This window comes from Metarhizium acridum, assembly GCF_019434415.1.
Source record: "Metarhizium acridum strain ARSEF 324 chromosome Unknown scaffold_272, whole genome shotgun sequence".
Lineage (NCBI taxonomy): Eukaryota > Fungi > Ascomycota > Sordariomycetes > Hypocreales > Clavicipitaceae > Metarhizium > Metarhizium acridum.
In genome coordinates, this window is record NW_027094024.1 from 135,015 (window position 1) to 151,296 (window position 16,282).

The 16,282-nt window shown below is 51.0% G+C and overlaps 6 protein-coding genes across 7 annotated transcripts; 4 read left to right on the plus strand and 2 right to left on the minus strand.

Annotated features, from left to right (window-relative positions):
- Positions 1 to 1,193: 1,193 nt before the first annotated feature.
- On the plus strand, positions 1,194 to 3,063 carry J3458_012815 (uncharacterized protein). 2 transcript variants are annotated; one of them, XM_066120137.1, is made up of 7 exons: positions 1,194 to 1,647; positions 1,729 to 1,814; positions 1,900 to 1,940; positions 1,996 to 2,071; positions 2,128 to 2,310; positions 2,424 to 2,632; positions 2,721 to 3,063. In XM_066120137.1, the coding sequence occupies exons 1-7, from the start codon at positions 1,366 to 1,368 to the stop codon at positions 3,002 to 3,004; spliced, it is 1,161 nt and encodes a 386-aa protein (XP_065974772.1). In that variant the 5' UTR covers positions 1,194 to 1,365; the 3' UTR covers positions 3,005 to 3,063. The 2 variants fall into 2 exon arrangements, with proteins under 2 accessions (XP_065974772.1, XP_065974771.1); XM_066120136.1 differs by having other exon boundaries at positions 1,603 to 1,814; positions 2,721 to 3,059.
- Positions 2,894 to 4,512, minus strand: J3458_012816 (uncharacterized protein). The gene is made up of 2 exons (XM_007810576.2): positions 4,094 to 4,512; positions 2,894 to 3,837 (listed from the first exon to the last, which is right to left on the minus strand). Exons 1-2 carry the CDS (start codon positions 4,404 to 4,406, stop codon positions 3,089 to 3,091), a joined length of 1,062 nt encoding a protein of 353 aa, XP_007808767.1. The 5' UTR covers positions 4,407 to 4,512; the 3' UTR covers positions 2,894 to 3,088.
- A 402-nt stretch (positions 4,513 to 4,914) lies between these two features.
- Positions 4,915 to 6,052, plus strand: J3458_012817 (uncharacterized protein; the record flags this gene model as incomplete). The annotated part of the gene is made up of 3 exons (XM_007810575.2): positions 4,915 to 5,553; positions 5,612 to 5,764; positions 5,822 to 6,052. The coding sequence occupies 3 exons, from the start codon at positions 4,915 to 4,917 to the stop codon at positions 6,050 to 6,052; spliced, it is 1,023 nt and encodes a 340-aa protein (XP_007808766.2).
- Positions 6,053 to 6,862: 810 nt separating this feature from the next.
- On the plus strand, positions 6,863 to 7,228 carry J3458_012818 (uncharacterized protein; the record flags this gene model as incomplete). The annotated part of the gene is made up of 1 exon (XM_066120138.1): positions 6,863 to 7,228. One exon carries the CDS (start codon positions 6,863 to 6,865, stop codon positions 7,226 to 7,228), a length of 366 nt encoding a protein of 121 aa, XP_065974773.1.
- A 5,285-nt stretch (positions 7,229 to 12,513) lies between these two features.
- Positions 12,514 to 14,401, plus strand: J3458_012819 (uncharacterized protein; the record flags this gene model as incomplete). The annotated part of the gene is made up of 3 exons (XM_007810574.2): positions 12,514 to 13,662; positions 13,786 to 14,300; positions 14,383 to 14,401. The coding sequence occupies 3 exons, from the start codon at positions 12,514 to 12,516 to the stop codon at positions 14,399 to 14,401; spliced, it is 1,683 nt and encodes a 560-aa protein (XP_007808765.2).
- A 549-nt stretch (positions 14,402 to 14,950) lies between these two features.
- COQ10 (Coenzyme Q-binding protein coq10, mitochondrial) lies at positions 14,951 to 16,041 on the minus strand. The gene has a single exon (XM_007810573.2). It carries the CDS (start codon positions 15,766 to 15,768, stop codon positions 15,139 to 15,141), a length of 630 nt encoding a protein of 209 aa, XP_007808764.1. The 5' UTR covers positions 15,769 to 16,041; the 3' UTR covers positions 14,951 to 15,138.
- Positions 16,042 to 16,282: the final 241 nt, after the last annotated feature.

Genomic DNA, 16,282 nt, shown 5'->3' on the forward strand with positions numbered 1-16,282 from the left:
GTAGGCGCAGATCATTCGTGTTGATGCCGTTCTCTATCAATCGTCGTTCACGCTGCAGGGGCTCTCGTCGACAGGGATTATTCGGCAAGCAGTGGAGCCAGGATATAGTACGATTCGATTGAATATCGATGTTATCCGTGGACTGACGAGTGACGGGTAAACCAAGACGCCGACGAGTGAAGGAGGAAGGCCAGCTTTTCTCTTCTTGTTGCGGGTGGAGGATCAGCTAGGACAATGTCATCGACTTGGCTGCATCATGTAGACTGGAAGGGGCATGAGCCACACTCGCCGGGACTGATGTTGCTTTTATTCTGGACAGCAAGTACTCGCCCGCCCCGGCAAAAGTTAACCAGGCGGCGACAAGCTACATCTCGGCAGGGATTGCTCCATGGTGGCTCCATCTCCATGGCTATGAGCATGCGAGGGCTGACTGGGCTGGCTTGGCTTCAGCCGACTAATCCTAATACTAGCACACCACTAGTTTTGCTTGCGCAGAACCAACCAGCCAGTGGTGATGAAGAAATAGGTGGGATGGCTGGCACGAACTTCGCATGTTGGCTTGGCCCAGCTTGACCTTACCCCAGATGGTCTGCTGGTTGGACTGACGTCATGCGACCCTCCAGACAAGCCGGCAGATCTTGGTAATGACGCTATGTACCGGAGTACTCGAGTGCTACGTCCATGCATCCTGGCATTCCGGCAGGATAGTTCCGTCGTGAACGGGGCCGTGCATTCGACAAATCTGAAATCCTGTGTGCCACGAAACTTGGGTCAGTTTCTGTGCGCGAGACAATCAAACGAACCTGTCTGGTCGTACGGTGTTTCTATGATGTTCAGAAGCAAAGAGGACAGAGGACAGATACCGGGTGTCTTTTCGGCTTGCGAACCAATCACTGAGGAGAATTAAGCCACATGGACTTGCCAACATCATTTCCAATTCGCGAGACGTCGTATCTTAGGTCGCGTCCAACGGCTGATGCTTGTTTCCTGACCTTTTCGTGGCGCGCGATTACCTTTACGGACCCAACGGCCAATCCGCAATCCGTTTTCGTCGTCGCTACGGAGTACTCCGTACGTCTGTCACTAATTGCCGACCGGGGGGATCAACATCCTTGTGCTGCTGAAGCCAAATACAGTATCTACACTTTAGCCTACAACATGGTAACCCCTACAGGCCTTGCCGATGCCAACCTTGGAACCCAACCCTGCAGGCGTGTCAATACATACATCTACATAACTAACATGTTACTCCGTATACTTATACATGCAGGCCCGGCCATGGTCTAGGGAACGGCATGCGCCGTGTGAATTCGTCTTTGTCATGACGGGGCTGCAATTGGAAGAGTCCGACTCTATTGGGACGCGATGACGTCGCTCTGCTTTTCGGTTGCTCCGTCGCGCCAAAAAAAAACGGGGCTCTGGAGCCTTTGGGTGTTTGACCGCCTGCGACGAGCACGACGAGACAGACGGCCAGCTCTTGGTACCGCACAGGTCGAGGAGGAGCCTTACAATAATATCTATCAATCGATCCTAGGAACCGCTTCAACCCCGCTGCACAGCCGCCATACTAGACCTGGCCAAGCCAACAGCCTTCTCGCACTGATCGTTTGGCAATGTCTGATGGCTGTCATGCTTGTCGAACTTGGCGTACGTTGGGCTCATTGGTCATTAAACTTCCGAGATATAAGCTACACATTTTGGTACAAGTATTCATTTAACAATGTCTAGGATATGGTTAAGCCCGGCGTCCAGCTCCAGTGCGTGGCTAACTTTAGAGACGTCGGCCAATCTGTCAATGACTTTCTCAGCCAGAAGTGCGTCACCTTTTACGCAATGAACAATGAAGCGGCATAATATGAATCTTCTCGTATATATACTAACAGTAGGTTGAATCCGCAGACGGGTTCGTGAAGGGTTCATCTTCCGCTCTGCAAGACCAGGTACATGCCCCTTTATGACGCGTGTTAATTACTCACACTTACCCTTCGAACATAGATGATGCTTCCGCGAAGGACAAGTCGAGCATCAAAAATGAATTCGGCATAAAGACCATCATTGATCTTCGGACCAAGTACGTTGCATCGTCTCGAATCATCACTCCAGCGCTCTAATTGGTGCTGGATACAGGACTGAACTGATCAAAGAGGCTGAAAAGGTCCAGGCCGAAACGAGTAGCAATGCCTTTTCTTCTTGGTTCTCTTCCCAGCCATCTCTGCCACGTATCGACGGTATAAATTACGAGGAGATCCGGATTACCGGCCGGCCATTCGAGAGACATCTTCTCAGTCAACTGTCATGGTGGAGCTTTTTGTAAGTGCCTCAATGAACAGTATTTACACCTCTCTCTCTCTGTGTGTGCGTGTGTGCACATGTATGCGGCACACAAGGCTCGTTAGAAAATGACTAATAGTAGCTACGCTTAGTAAGGTCATTTTTCTCTTCATCTTTGGATACAGAATCGAAGCCGTCAGGCTCATCGCGACCGAGGTCATGCTTCAGCGTGGTTTGCTCGGCCTTGGAATTGACACAATTGATCACTCTGGCTCCGAGATTCGCCAGGCTCTTGAGCTGTATACCACTTCGAGTACGCTCCCCGTTTTGGTTCATTGTACACAGGGCAAAGATAGGACAGGTGCGTTTACAGCTTGCAACGAATGACCAAAGACGCGGGGGGGGAGGTTGTTGAGTGGATAAATCTAACATGGTTGTGGTCATGACAGGACTCATTTGCATTTTGATCTTGATGATTCTCGATGTTCCTCTGGGCGCTATAGAGCATGACTACTTCCTGACAGATCCAGCTCTCGAGGCAGAACGCCATGAGAGGCTAGCTGAAATCCGACAAATCGGCTTGACAGATGATTGGGCTGTCACGGCTCCTGAATTGGTCATTGGGGTACAGAAGCATTTAGACGTGGTGTATGGCGGATTGGAGGCCTATCTCGATGACATTGGGTTTGATGGAATCCAGAGGGCACAACTCCGGGAGCTTTTGCTATATTGAGCACCCCGTACATTGGTATTTAAATAGTCTGCACAGCGGCTTAAAGAATTCATCGTCTCGATCTTGTAGATGTATATTGTCTGTCTATGTCTTTCTAAACCGACCTTGCAGCCAGCACCGATACATTTTAAGCTTTTCGGCTCTGTTTATCAGTAAGCGTCTATCGACACCGAGATTCTCTATCTCGAACTTGGGCATGTCAGGGTTGTCAGGGTCATCGGCGAAAGCTTCACCTGACCATATCTTGGCTAGTTCGTCCTGTTCGAAAAAGTATACGCGCGTTCCATCGCCTCTGATGTAGAAGTTCTCTTCCAGATAGCGCCCCTTGCGGAAGCGAACCTGGGCAAGGTCCCCTCTTCCATAGTCTCGGAAGCAGACCAAACCGCCAGGTTTTAGCACTCTATGTACGTTTCGGACAGCTTGTGCCCACTCTCTGGGCGACAGGGCTGAGAAAATGAACACCATAACTGCGACATCTACGGACCCTTCTTCAACGTCAGGAGGAAGGCTTTCTCCCGCGACATCCCAAACATCGGCTTGGATGAGTTTTGTGTCATACGCCTCATGGTTGCGTATAACCTCTACAGCAGTCTTGGAGAAGTCGCACGCATGGACTTTTAGTTTGGGATTCTGGTTGTTGGCAAGCACGGGGAATGCTGTGTTACCAGCGCCAGCGCCGATTTCAAGCAATACCTTGGGACCAGCATCCTCCTTGGTTACTTCAGCAAGGACGGGGAACTCTTGTTGGAGCCACTTGCGGTTTTTGAAAAAGTTTGAAGCGTTGTTTTTGTAGAAGAGATTCCACCACTTGGCTGGATTGCCATTGAACCTGCCTGCAATCCCGCGTTAGCACACGAGACGAATGATTGAGCGATTCTGTGAGAAGACTGCGCAAAAGGTAGCAAAGAAATTGCCATGGTGTAATCAGATGGGAGCGAAAGACTTTGTGAAGGTGTAGGTCTCATCAGTAGTTTCAGATGAACTATGCATTGCTTGGTGATCATCATATACACATTGGGCATACACTTGCCCAAAACGTGGGTGTGAAATGTCAAATGTCAAATCAAGAAAAACAAAAGACAAACTTACTCTTATCAAATTCAGAAACAGGTGCTTGGCGTTGCATCTCAAACTGACGTTCAGCGTACTCCTTGTACGCGTCGTCAGTCTCGACATGGTCCCAGGCATTGAACTCAAAGACATCATCCCCCTCGCTCAGATATCGGCTTCCAAACTGGAAGGGATCGGTCCGTTTTGAATTCTTGGTCGGATCATGTGATCGATGTGCCGGCACTTCTGTACTCGCATCATTTTGTCCCGCAACGTTCAACGACGCCAACTCCCTCACCGGAGGAGTTGGGCCATCGTCGGCCTCGTTCGAGACACTGCCAGGCACAGTCATACTTCCTAATGTAGATATGGATACAGTACGAATGGAATCCGCGCGGCAAGCACCCTGGGCCGCTGGGCCCTCGTGGCTGGTTTGAATTTTGTCGACTCGAAACGGGTTACGAGGAGAGCGAAGGACAATGAGGGAAAAATTTACTCTGGCCCTGATAATAAATGTTTCTTAGATTCGTTGGTGGGGCGCGAATACAACTACACGATTGGCTGATCTGTCGGCATCGGAGATTCCCACCCTCCGCAGTTGTCTCCAAGTAACCAGCGCGACAACTGCGAACTGTGGCAGGTGGGTGGGACATCTGGAGCTTCCTGGGAAGTGCCTCCACCACCAGTCGCAATTGAGCATCCACTGACACTGCATCTCGGATTACAAAGTTGTATTTCATGCAAGATATTTATTGTCTGGTACAAGCTACATCTCCTCGAATGACTTGGTGACGAACCTGGCCGAACCCCGCGCAATCATCCCTAGACAAACCAGCGAAGCATCAAGTCACTATAGCAAAATGGCAGAGTCGCTACTTCAGCCAGTTGGCAGTCTCTCGCCGGCCGAGGTTCTCAAACTGGCCCAAAAAGCCCCCGAGATTTTGCGACAGAACCCGAAAGCCTCCTCAGCATCGCCTTTGTCCTCACTCTTCTCTACTCCAGAGACGGCCGATACTTGGACGATATACGAGAACCTAATGATCGCATGTCTTCAAACTGGCGACGATGAAGCTGCCAACGAGTGCCTTGGAAGAATAGTCACTCGATTCGGCGATTCGCATGATAGGGTTTTGGCGTTGAATGGATTGTTCAAAGAAGCGACGGCGTCCAACAACGCGGAGCTGGAGAAGATATTGGAGGAATACGAAGCTCTGCTGCAACAAAATGATGCCAGTATTGTGAGTGGTACACTTTCTCAAGCATGTCTGGGTCATCGTACTGACTCAATGAAGCCTATTTGGAAGCGCAAAGTAGCACTCCTCCGATCCATGGGCAAGCTTCCTGAAGCTGTCACGGCGCTGAACTCCTTGCTTGACGTCTGTCCCACCGATCCCGAGGCTTGGGCCGAGCTGGCCGATATGTATATTACTCAGGGGCTGTATGCTCAGGCCATTTATGCATTGGAAGAGGTTCTTGTACTATCGCCTAATGCCTGGAACGTAAGTGCCATCACCGAAGATACTCGACAAAGCCACGGGAACACTGACGAGTCTATAGATTCACGCTCGACTGGGCGAAATATCGTTCATGGCGGCTACAACAGCATCGGAGGGAGGGTCACAAAAACACTATGCAGAAGCTGTGAAGCGATTCTGTCGTAGTATAGAGCTTTGTGATGACTATTTGCGTGGCTATTACGGCCTGAAGCTTGTATGTTTGTGCATGTTCCACTCACGCAGCAGCCATTACTAATCTGCATGGGTGTAGGTTACGGATAGACTTGTACAAAACATGCCCAAGTCAAGAAAGGACTCGGATGGATTCCAGCTACCTGACCAAGCAACCATTGAGAAGCTGAACGAAGCAGCTACCAAGAAATTGGGAGAAATTGTACGCCGTAATGGAGCCAAGGACAAGCTGTGGCAAGGTTACGACGCCAGAGAGATTGCTGCAGCTCGAGAACTTCTAGACAGCTCATCTACCAGTGTGGTTCGGTAATGATGCATCAAGCATGACCTGATTGGGTCTCAGAGGATAGTTGCCTATGGCTGAACAAAGAAGGCTTGGCAATTAGCACATGAGAACTTGACCCAGGGGTGTGTGACTTGGCGTGCATAAATTGCACCTTTGGTAAACAGGAGAACGTCACTCCGTGACCGACTGTCCTGATCATTTTATTTTAAAAATCTTCCACCCATTAATCGGGGAATATATGAAGCAGAATGGGGCGGTACTCGAACCAGCAAATGCACAAGAGCACACGTCAGCATTAAAGTCCAAGTGTGGGCAGAAACGTGTTTTGATGACGGGCAGAGACGGATCTCGCCTTGGCTGTGTGCATTGACGAGGCTTGCAACAGCGTCACAATTCCTTATGTTTAGATTCCTATTTAGTTTTACATTGGGCATGAATCGACAGGGTGTGGTTGTGGTTGGTCCGGTTTTTTTCTCAGGTTGGGCATTCTGTCTTGTAGTCTGACGCCTCCAAACGTCGGAACAGAGCACACATTGCCCAAAACAATATTATAATAGCAAAAACAAGATATGCAGAGATTGGCACCGACAAGGAATCACATCACAGCCGTGGGGTGCACTAGGCCTCTGCACGGCATGGCTGTGTTTCAGCAGAACAACCTAGCTCAGTGATACTGCATCTTGAGGTCCTACAACAGCTGGGATGGTATTTGCGCCCGGCGACTTCTGACCATGATGATACCCTCGCAGCTCTTGGATTCATCCACTGACCTTGTTCAGGCTACGGCCGGTGGATCGTCAGGCTGAGCGGCTGGCTGGCTTATACGAGCTCTCGATGCACAGCTTGTCCGCCTGGCGTGTCGCCTTGGGTGACAGCTCCTGCAGAGCATCTGCTTGGAACGGAGACCGGAGCTTTCTCGACATCAATTGGGCGGGCCCAAATGGCTGGGCTGGGCATCAAAGTAGCACTGTCGACCATGTTCTGTTCCAAAAGAAAAGGGAAAACCCGAAAAAAAAAATTGTGTGTGAGAGAATGCGTGTGCTTGTTCATGCAAGGTCAGTGGTGCAAGGTACCGATCCGCTGGACTATGAGTCAAGCTTTTCTCACAGCTGCCATCCTTGTCAATCGGGCTTCAACACGCAGGTGTCAGGCGCTGGCGGTCAGCGTTGCTTGGACCTCAGTGGGCCAAAACCATCGTGAGGGCGGATCAAGGACGAATGTGTCTGGGAATTTTGGTCTCCGGGTCGGGAAGGGGCATGCGGGAATTTGTGGCTTGTACCGTGTTCCTTACTGTGCGTTGCTGGACTCTGTTGTACTTCTGATGCTGGCCTTTCTTCGACTCCGTGTGTCCTTGCATGGAAGGCGAGAGAAGTATCATGGCTCCCGGCAGCAATCACATTACGAAATAATGCTGTCACCACCGCGGAATCCTCGGGAGGAAGCCTCTGTCGCCTTGTATTGAGGCATACATAAATGAAGCCTTTCGTCGGCCATCCGTCGGCCAGAAGTTGTAGTGATTACATGGTCTATATCGTTGTTGCCGCTGGATACGTTGTATAACGCGAATAGGTATCCGACGCAGTCTGGATTGAATAAAGCATCAACTGCTGGCAGCTATGATGGACATGTCCTCCCCGTTGCAACCCTCAACACGACGTTAACGACCTCGGGACATGGAGACTCTTCTTGCATACCCAGTCGATTATTGTGCAACGGGCGACTCAAACCGTGAATACCAGTGTAGAGGTAGCTTTCCCCTAAAAGATGTCGCTGTTTCTTTCTTTAGAGATGAAGACATTCCGGTCGGACTATTCTGCGCTACACGGAACCCAACCGATGATAAATATATTGATGCCGTCTGACGTTGGTAATGCCAAAAATATGTCTCAAGACAGGGAAGAAGGTAGTAGAACTGCAGGGTTCATTTATGGTGCGCCAATGACACAGCAAAAAGGTTTTGCTAACCGTCTGAAAGTTCCGGATGAGCCTTCCTGGACGGTCACTGATGAAGCAACAGATCTAGAGTTGGGCACTTGTGTGTCAACCGCGGGCACATCAGTGCTAGCTCTAAACACTCCTTTTCACCACCTCATTAATCTACGTAGAGAACTCCTGAAAACAGGGAGGTGTGCCGTAGAGGTACTCTCATCGTCACCTATGCTGGCCCCCGTCACAGATCTCCTTGTAACTTAGTTCAGCTGGCCATCTTGGCAGAATCGAACATCGTTTGGGTTGCTTTATCCCGGTCTTTGAGGCGCCGACGGCCTACTTGGCTATTACATGGGCGAGTGGCGTATATCCAGATTAGCAGACCCACGAACTAGTCCTCTGAGAGCCTGGTCAACTAAGTTCTGTGCTCACAGAGTGAGGGACTGCAGTGGCGAGGTGATTAACTTGGTGAACATGAAGTTCGATGTAAGTGGCGCCGTGGCTGAGATCCATTTCGGTTTAAATTGCTCGCAACAAGACCCTCATGGCTCGGGCCGACGGGGCCGTGTTTTTGCAATCGATGCCCAATTTCGGATGGCGACACTCTTTCTAGGTCCTGTGCTGCAGTGCCATGGTCTTTCAGGAAGCTACGCCATCAATAGTCGAGATGATTCACATCCGGCGTCAAAATCAAACGCCCGGTTCCTGTTGGAATCCGCCAAGGGGAGGTATCCAGGGTCAAACTAGTGTCGACGCTTGAACATGGGAGAAATGGATCAAGGTACACGAATTGATTTCGTCAGATGCCTCTTTAGACGTCAACAACGGCGGGCCACCCTAACATTGGATTAGAAGGAAAACGGCTGGGTACGTAATATCGGGCTAGAATTGGTAGATGGTATGTTGAAATTTGTACACGGGATGCAACCCGAGAGCGACCTAACAGCTTCCAACAAGCCAAATTAGCTGCAGTTATTGTTGTTATAGCCCAAGCTAGCACTGAATACAGCAACTTCTTCCGGACTGAGTACATATGTCGTGAAGTGACATCGGACTGACAGTATGCAGAGGCACAGTACCAGCCCCGTGTGCCACAGCTTCTGCAGACCCCATGTCGGCATCTCGGGTGCATGACAGACAAAAAGCCTGCCACGTGTATCGTGAGAGGCGTCAGTAGTCGGCCATGACTTGCTCGTGAGGAAAAGGGGGGAGTTGCGATCTCGGGTGAGGTGGCGCTGGTACATATAAGGACCGATGACCGTTTTGCAGCGACATGTTGAGGAAGCAGATCACTCAAACTTCCAAGCTCTGGACTCTGTTGAAAGAAAAAAAATACTGCGACCCGAGCAAGATCGCAACCCTAAGAGTCCCTGTCGACATCAGGGATACATTCATAATCCTTACAAACCTCTGCTCAACGACCACAACAGAGCGAGGAGCAACTGTTGTGCCACTCGGAGCGGCCCTTTTCTTTCCCTGTGCTGTCTTTCCATCCCAGCCCGAGAAGGCATAGAACTCTGGACTTACACAGGCTAGCTATCAGATATCTCGATCTACCATGTTGCTGCGTTTCCGAGAGGCCAAGAATTTGAGACAAGCCAGAGACACCCGACTACCAACCTAACGGAACCGAGAATCGAATTGCACAGAGGCAAGACAATAGAGCAGCACTAACTTACCTGGCCATAAAAAGAAGGCGAAGCAAATCCGGACAGGAATTCTCAACGTCTCCAGGAACCGCGGCCACACCGTGTGTGATTACTTCCTCCTTGACAACTCGGGAACTCGACGGAACTCGCTCGATTTCACGCTCGCTACCGTCGAGGCCAGGAGGCGTGGAGAGTGAAAGTGGGGGCTTGCTGCCTGCGTTCCTGCCCGCTTTTGCGTTGTCTGCCCGATCAGGTACAAAGAGGCGAGACACAACCGACTCGCTTCTTGTCGTTTTTGCCATCCTGAACATACTTTTTTTTATTTCACTTTCTTTCACCCCTATCTTTGGACTTTCCTCGCTTTTCACCTCGGGAAGCCCTCAACGTTGGAACTACATATTTTTCCTTCTAATATTCTTTTGCCGATTCCACTGTCAATCCCGCTGACTCGGCTTACACGAGCTAGTACACTCGCACCACAGCCGAAATTTCAATCACAAAAAAAGCAAGGGTCTCCTTGTATTACATTGACAAAATACGTGGGCAATTTTGTATCACACACCGCCGATGCCCCCCAAGGCTTGAATGCAAGATCATAGCGCCGATAACGCAGCTTACCTCTCTGCTATCATTAAACTTCAATTTTGCCAATTGACCATTCGTAAGTTTGGGGCTGGGCGACCTCCTTCAGACACTTCCGGTGGAGCCAGGTCCTCTGACCATGATGCTAATACCGTTGCTTCTCCAACATAGTCGTACAGACTAGTATAGCGAGCGCCGCATTGTTGAAAAGAGACATCGAAATTTAGGGGCCCTGGAGTGCTACTAACGATCGAATCAACTCTGTACCAAGGTAAGTTGCATCGCATTGTGTTGGCTCGAAAACATCTGTCTCTTTGCTCCAAGCTGTCATGGTATTATTGCCCATTGCCCCTCCCTCGATGGCTGCCCCACGATTTGGACCCCTCATTGGGCAACTATCGCATTGTTTCCATTGTTCGCTGCCTCTCTTTTTGAGTTGCCCAAGGCGTCAGTGTTTGTGGAAAAGCCGCACGATGGTGCTGAGGCCGGCGACCGTTGGCTTCAATGTTACGGGAGGTCCCAACAATTGGCGGCTAGTGGCCATTCGGGCATCATGATATACCACCACTCAGGATTCTCGGTGGTCAGTATGAACAAAAGAGGAGAGGACAAAAACTGACCAGTATATTTCTTTTTTATCTTAGACATCGTTCCACCACGCACTTACAAAATCCAGTGTTTGACTGTTATAGCGGGAGCCAATAGCCCATCCTTCACACACTCCCACCACTGCCCATTGGATACCACGGGGCAGGACAATTGGACGGCGCGCAATTCGAGTCAATTTAACTGCTGCCCCGCCATCAGCCGTCTGTCTAATCTGCTCCCGATATTGCTACTGTACCAAAAATCTACCTGCTGCCCTTGGTTTGGGTGCAAATCTTCAACTATCCGGCACCTACCGATATCCAAAACCTGGTCGCAAACCCGCAGGGCGACAGTATAAAAGTTAATAGTCCTCAGCTCTCCGAGTCCAGACCTGTCTTTTGGCCCCCCGGTCGGCCACAAGCTGGCCCTGTCCATCCTCACCGCCGATCTGAGCCCGACCTACAACCTGTCCCTTGCCACATTTTGCATCGTGCAGTTGGTTAAGCTGACCTCTAACAACCCGACCTGTCCCTCCTCCTCAGAGATCTGGTGACGAAGAAGGCGCTCCACTTGATCACTTCTTGTCAGAAGAAACTTCTCCCTCCTCGGGACTAGGTGATCTCGAGAACAGGCTGCGTGGTTACATGCCGACTCGAGCCTTTGCCATTCTTTAGGCCCATCCATCTAGACCTCAAATCTTCAGGCGTGTCCACTTCCCTCCCTTGGGGCACCGAAGTAGTGCACCAAACAAAGCGCAATATTGGGGCAATCTGCGGCGCGGCTCTTTTTCAAATTTTGCCTTGGTCCGTCGCCCTGCGACAAATCTCCACAAGCCAAGCCCCTCGCGCTCCCAAGCTCTAAGTGGCGTCTTGGGGCCAATCGACCCCTCACCCTGATTGCACTCACCAGTGGCCGGTTAGGTTCCCGCAGCAGCACTCCAGCTGCTGCCATTGACTTTGCTCTTCCTTGGTCTGTTGCTGTCGCTCAACGGCTTAGTGTTTGAACCGTGCTCCGCGTCCCGAGTTGCATAACAAGATCACCAACCAACATCGCGATAACTGACCTCACCACAAGAATTTTTTTTTTCTTTTTTTTTTCTTTTTCCTTTACATTTTACCAACACCGCCTTGCAAGCTTCTTCAATCCCTTCTTCTATAGCGTGTTTACTCCGGCCGTCTTGCGTGGATCGTCGCGAGTAAAGCGCAAACGTGCCCGATACCATCTACTTGCTATGCCGTGAGTGCCATAGCCTCTTCTTTGAAGTGCGGTTTGCGCGCCGCTTGTGAAGCCGCTCACCACTGACCAGGCTTGTCAGACGACACACCATTACCATCCACCCAGGCGGCGAGAGTTCTCGCTCAACTTCTTATCACAGCGAAGGGGAATCGTCTCGTCCCGAGGCCTGACTTCTCCGGAGCAGACGACGAAGGAGACTGGTACGACGAGGACGACGAGGACCTTCAACCTTCTGATTCAGCGTCCGCTAGTAACGACCACCCACCTTCACGTCCCCGCGCTGCAGTAAGAACCACAGCACGCCGCCATCGGATTACCCGACCACATCCCCAAGACTATCCTCCGGTGCCATCACACGCACCGATTCCACCGCCCAGCGTGGATCCAACAGAGGATTTCGGCCATTACGGCCATGGCTTCCACCCTCAACATGGTCCTCGCAGCGGCTACTATGGCGGACGGAGCCAACACTCAGGCTACCAACAGCAGCAGGGCCATTATATGGGGGGATATCCAGGCGGTAATCAAATGGTCCCCTATGGTGGATATGGCCCGAACCCATTCACACCTATGAGTAACAGCACGAGCGGTGCTAGTTTTTTTGGAGGTGAGCCAAGAATGTATGACATGATGCCATATCAACATCAACAGCCCGGGTACTATCCGGGGCCACAGTACCACCTGCCTGCTCAGCTTCAACAATTTCATCTTACTGCACCTCCACCTCCCGCCACTGAAGCTCCCGCGCAGGCTCCCACCCCTCCTAAGGAACAGCCTCCAGATCTAGAAAAGATAAAACTTGAGGCGGAACTTGCTGCATTTAAGGCGCACGAACAGAAGACAAAAGCAGCCGCAGAACAACTTGAAAGGGAGGCTCAGATTCGCAAGGAGGCCGAAGAGGCATTTCAACGCAGGATGGACGATATGAAGAAAGCACAGGAGGAGGCTCAGAAGGAGATTCAGCGTGCCAGAGAAGAAGCCGAGCGCACTGCCAGGGAAAGAATTGAGGCAGAGCGCAAAGCTGAAGAAGAGAGGCAAAAAGCTCATGCCGAGGCCATGAAGCGAGCCGAGGAGAATGCGAGGATGAAGTTTGAGGCTGAACAGAAGGCTGCCGAGGAGCGCAGGCAGAGAGAAAAGGAAGAACGCATAAGAGCTGATGAAGTTGCCCAGGCTCAACTGCAGGCTGCAGTTAAGGCTGAAGCCGCTGCACGGGAGGCTGCGGAGAAAAGAGTTGCCGAGGAAGCAGAGAGACTCAAGCTGGCGCAAGAGGAGGCCAGGCGCAAGGCGGAAATCGAGACACTGAAGAAAATTGACGAAGAAAGGGAGAAGGCGAAGAAGGCTGCTGAAGCTGCCGAGGCTGCTAAAAACGAGCAAGAGGCTCTGAAGAAACGTATTGAAGAGGAAACTAAAGCAAGGGTACAAGCTGAAATGAGGAAGAAGATGGAAGAGGAAGCTGAGAAAGCGAAGAAGGCCGCCGAGGCTGCAGAAGCTACTAAAGCCGAGCAAGAAGCTTTGAAGAAGCGTATCGAAGAGGAAACCAAGGCCGCTTTGGAAGCAGAAATAAAGAAGAATGAGAAAGCCCCTATCAAATTCAAGGACGCGGTGGGCAGAAATTTCAGATTTCCCTTTCATCTCTGCGCCACATGGCAGGTGAGGATATCCATTCCCCCTTTCCCTTTCCATCCTTTCCGTCCCCTTATATGACTTATTATGTTTGCCGCTCCGGATGGAGATTATTGACTCGACAACACACTGACTGTTCTTCGCTCATAGGGCATGGAAGATCTCATTAAGCAAGCTTTCCAACAAGTTGGCGTTCTCGGGCCACACGTTCAGCAGGGCCGATATGACCTGACTGGCCCGAACGGGGAAATAATCCTACCTTCCGTTTGGGACAAAGTCGTTCAACCGGACTGGAGCATCACAATGACCATGTGGCCAATGGATGCAAATAAACCGCCTGTACCAAAGATGCCAGGGATGGATATGCCACACATGGCAGCCGGCAGACGACATCCACACAGTGGTAATCCCGTCCCAGTGCCACAGATGGTACCTCCCCAAGGGCGCCGACCAGACATGGCACCTGGTGTCGGTATGCCACCACCGGCAGGTTGGCCGCCTGCCGGTCGACGAAGTGGTCCATCAACAGGTGTAAATATTATAAACGTCGGACCGACACCAGGAGCACAAGCCGCACGATCTGGAACCTCCAAGCCTTCAAGACATCATAAATCGAATCAAAGCTCAATGCTTAAGTTTTTCGCCGGCGGGCAAACCAAAAAGAGGTGAGATCGGTTACTAAATTCCCCGGTGTCGAAGGTCTGCACAGCACACATACTAACCATGATATATTCTTCCCGGGCACAGATCTAGCAGGCATAAATGATTGGCGGAGACGGTGCCGATCGCATCGACGAGATGTATGACCACTGATTTTACTCATCATCTGATACCACAGCGAGTCTTTTTTGGATTTTTGAATCTCCGGTATTTCTTAATTCTGCGCAACGTGGATTCCCCTCTAGTTTAAATAATCGGCGGTTTTTATCTGCGTTCAATCTTTCTTCTGCATTACCAGACCATCCCAGTACAGACGACGTTGTGCTCTCAAGCATGTGGCGGCAAGCTATGCTACTTGGACAGGTTATTAAAGGCGTAGGCATAGAAAGGCTGGCTTGTTAACATTCAGGGAATGCGGGTAGGAAGCGATGCGAGAAGAGGCTGGCGCACACTATTTTTTTTTTCTTGATCTATTCGTCTTTCCGTTTGCTCTTCCTTGCTCTCCTCCCTGCTTTACGTGGTGGATTTAGCGGATGGACAGGGTTGGCTTTTGAATCAGTGAAATCGGGCACTTCTCTTTTGCTTGGCGCTTGGGCATATGGACGTTTTGGATAGCGATTTTGCTTATCTGGCTCTGGAAATGATTATATATTACACGCTTCTAGTCTATTTATACTCTATAATGATGTATTCCCCTCGAACTCTTTGATTCTTAGTGTCAAAATGCGAGGGTAGGTGCGGCGGCGGCGTATTTACGAATATGCAGCAACGCATCGTAAAGTCTCGTCCGCGAGCATGACTGCCAGTCGTCTAAGCCAGGTATGGAGTTGGGGTTTATTTGGTTCATTGGTTCTGTGTATAGCTCAACTCTTGCAACGCCCTCTTTTCAAAGGCTTCTATCATAAGACCCGCAACTTTGTCAGAGACTGCAGCACTAACAGCCGCATACAACGGGCTCATGAATTGATACTTGATCGTTAGGTGGACCTCGGTGGAAGGCGAAGGATGCTGGCAAATTGGTCTCAGATGCCATCTTGTGACGAGGCTTTTGAACACGGCTGAAGCTGCTTTGGCATCCGCAGAAGCGGGATCACCGCTGACAGCTTCGACTGACACGCCGGGTACACAGCGTAATCGGCTGGTAAAGATTTCGTTGAATCCGCCCCAGCCAACGTGCAAATCGGCGAGCGTTGGCCACTTCCGGCCATTTTCGTCGGGATGAGACCATTGCGTCACGCGGGAGTGGGCGCAGTAGGGGACGAAGGAGGAGTAGGAGTCGACATCGGAGATGAGTTGGTAGAGGGGTTGTTGAGCATACGGCAGGGTTCTAGTGGCCGTGATGGTTTGGGTGTCGCTGCCAGGTGTGCTGCCAGGGAGACTGAAGAATGTGCGGCAGCTGGATGGTGTTGAAACAGCTCGGAAGGGAGCTGTGGCCCTCAATGGGAGCTGGCGAGCGGCGGTACGGAAAGACATTGACGCCGTGTGAGGATTTGAATATCTTCCCGCAGGAGTGTCTGGGAGGCGTGGGAGGAGGGCAACGATGGAATTGCCGCAGAGGGCGAAGGTTTGAACGGTGAATATGGCGGCTTAAACGAGTGTAAGCGGTTGACGAGGTGCCATTGTCTTGATTGGGACCGCCGAAAGTAGTTCTACGTGCAAGAGGGCGGAATGATGCCGTGGTTGGCGCAAGACCGGATGTGGAAAATTAAGGCCGAGGAGTAAGACTAGATGGATCGTGGATTGACGTCTGGTCGATTGGCGTGAAACAATGGACATCGACAGGCATTGGTGGGTTGCCAACCGGTGGACCAGACCAGTTGACCTGAGATGGATGGAGCTACAACTTGGGAGGCCCGCTGTAGACTGCCTGACTCAGGCGGCTTCAATGCATTGATGTGTCCGGTTCTTTTGCCCCGCTGGCTGGCATTTAGGGCTCCTGAAGGGCCCTGAAGCCTCGAGTCAAGTACTTGAAATCAATCCATCGACC

Excerpts from the sequence above, each read along its gene's own strand:
- COQ10 (XM_007810573.2), bottom strand. The coding sequence starts at position 15,768 with ATGTCTTTCCGTACCGCCGCTCGCCAGCTCCCATTGAGGGCCACAGCT.
- J3458_012815 (XM_066120137.1), top strand. The coding sequence starts at position 1,366 with ATGACGTCGCTCTGCTTTTCGGTTGCTCCGTCGCGCCAAAAAAAAACG. Across the intron at positions 1,815-1,899 it reads AATGACTTTCTCAGCCAGAA|ACGGGTTCGTGAAGGGTTCA; the intron begins GTGCGTCACCTT and ends TTGAATCCGCAG. Across the intron at positions 2,072-2,127 it reads ATCATTGATCTTCGGACCAA|GACTGAACTGATCAAAGAGG; the intron begins GTACGTTGCATC and ends TGCTGGATACAG.
- J3458_012816 (XM_007810576.2), bottom strand. The coding sequence starts at position 4,406 with ATGACTGTGCCTGGCAGTGTCTCGAACGAGGCCGACGATGGCCCAACT. Across the intron at positions 3,838-4,093 it reads TGTTTCTGAATTTGATAAGA|GCAGGTTCAATGGCAATCCA; the intron begins GTAAGTTTGTCT and ends GCGGGATTGCAG.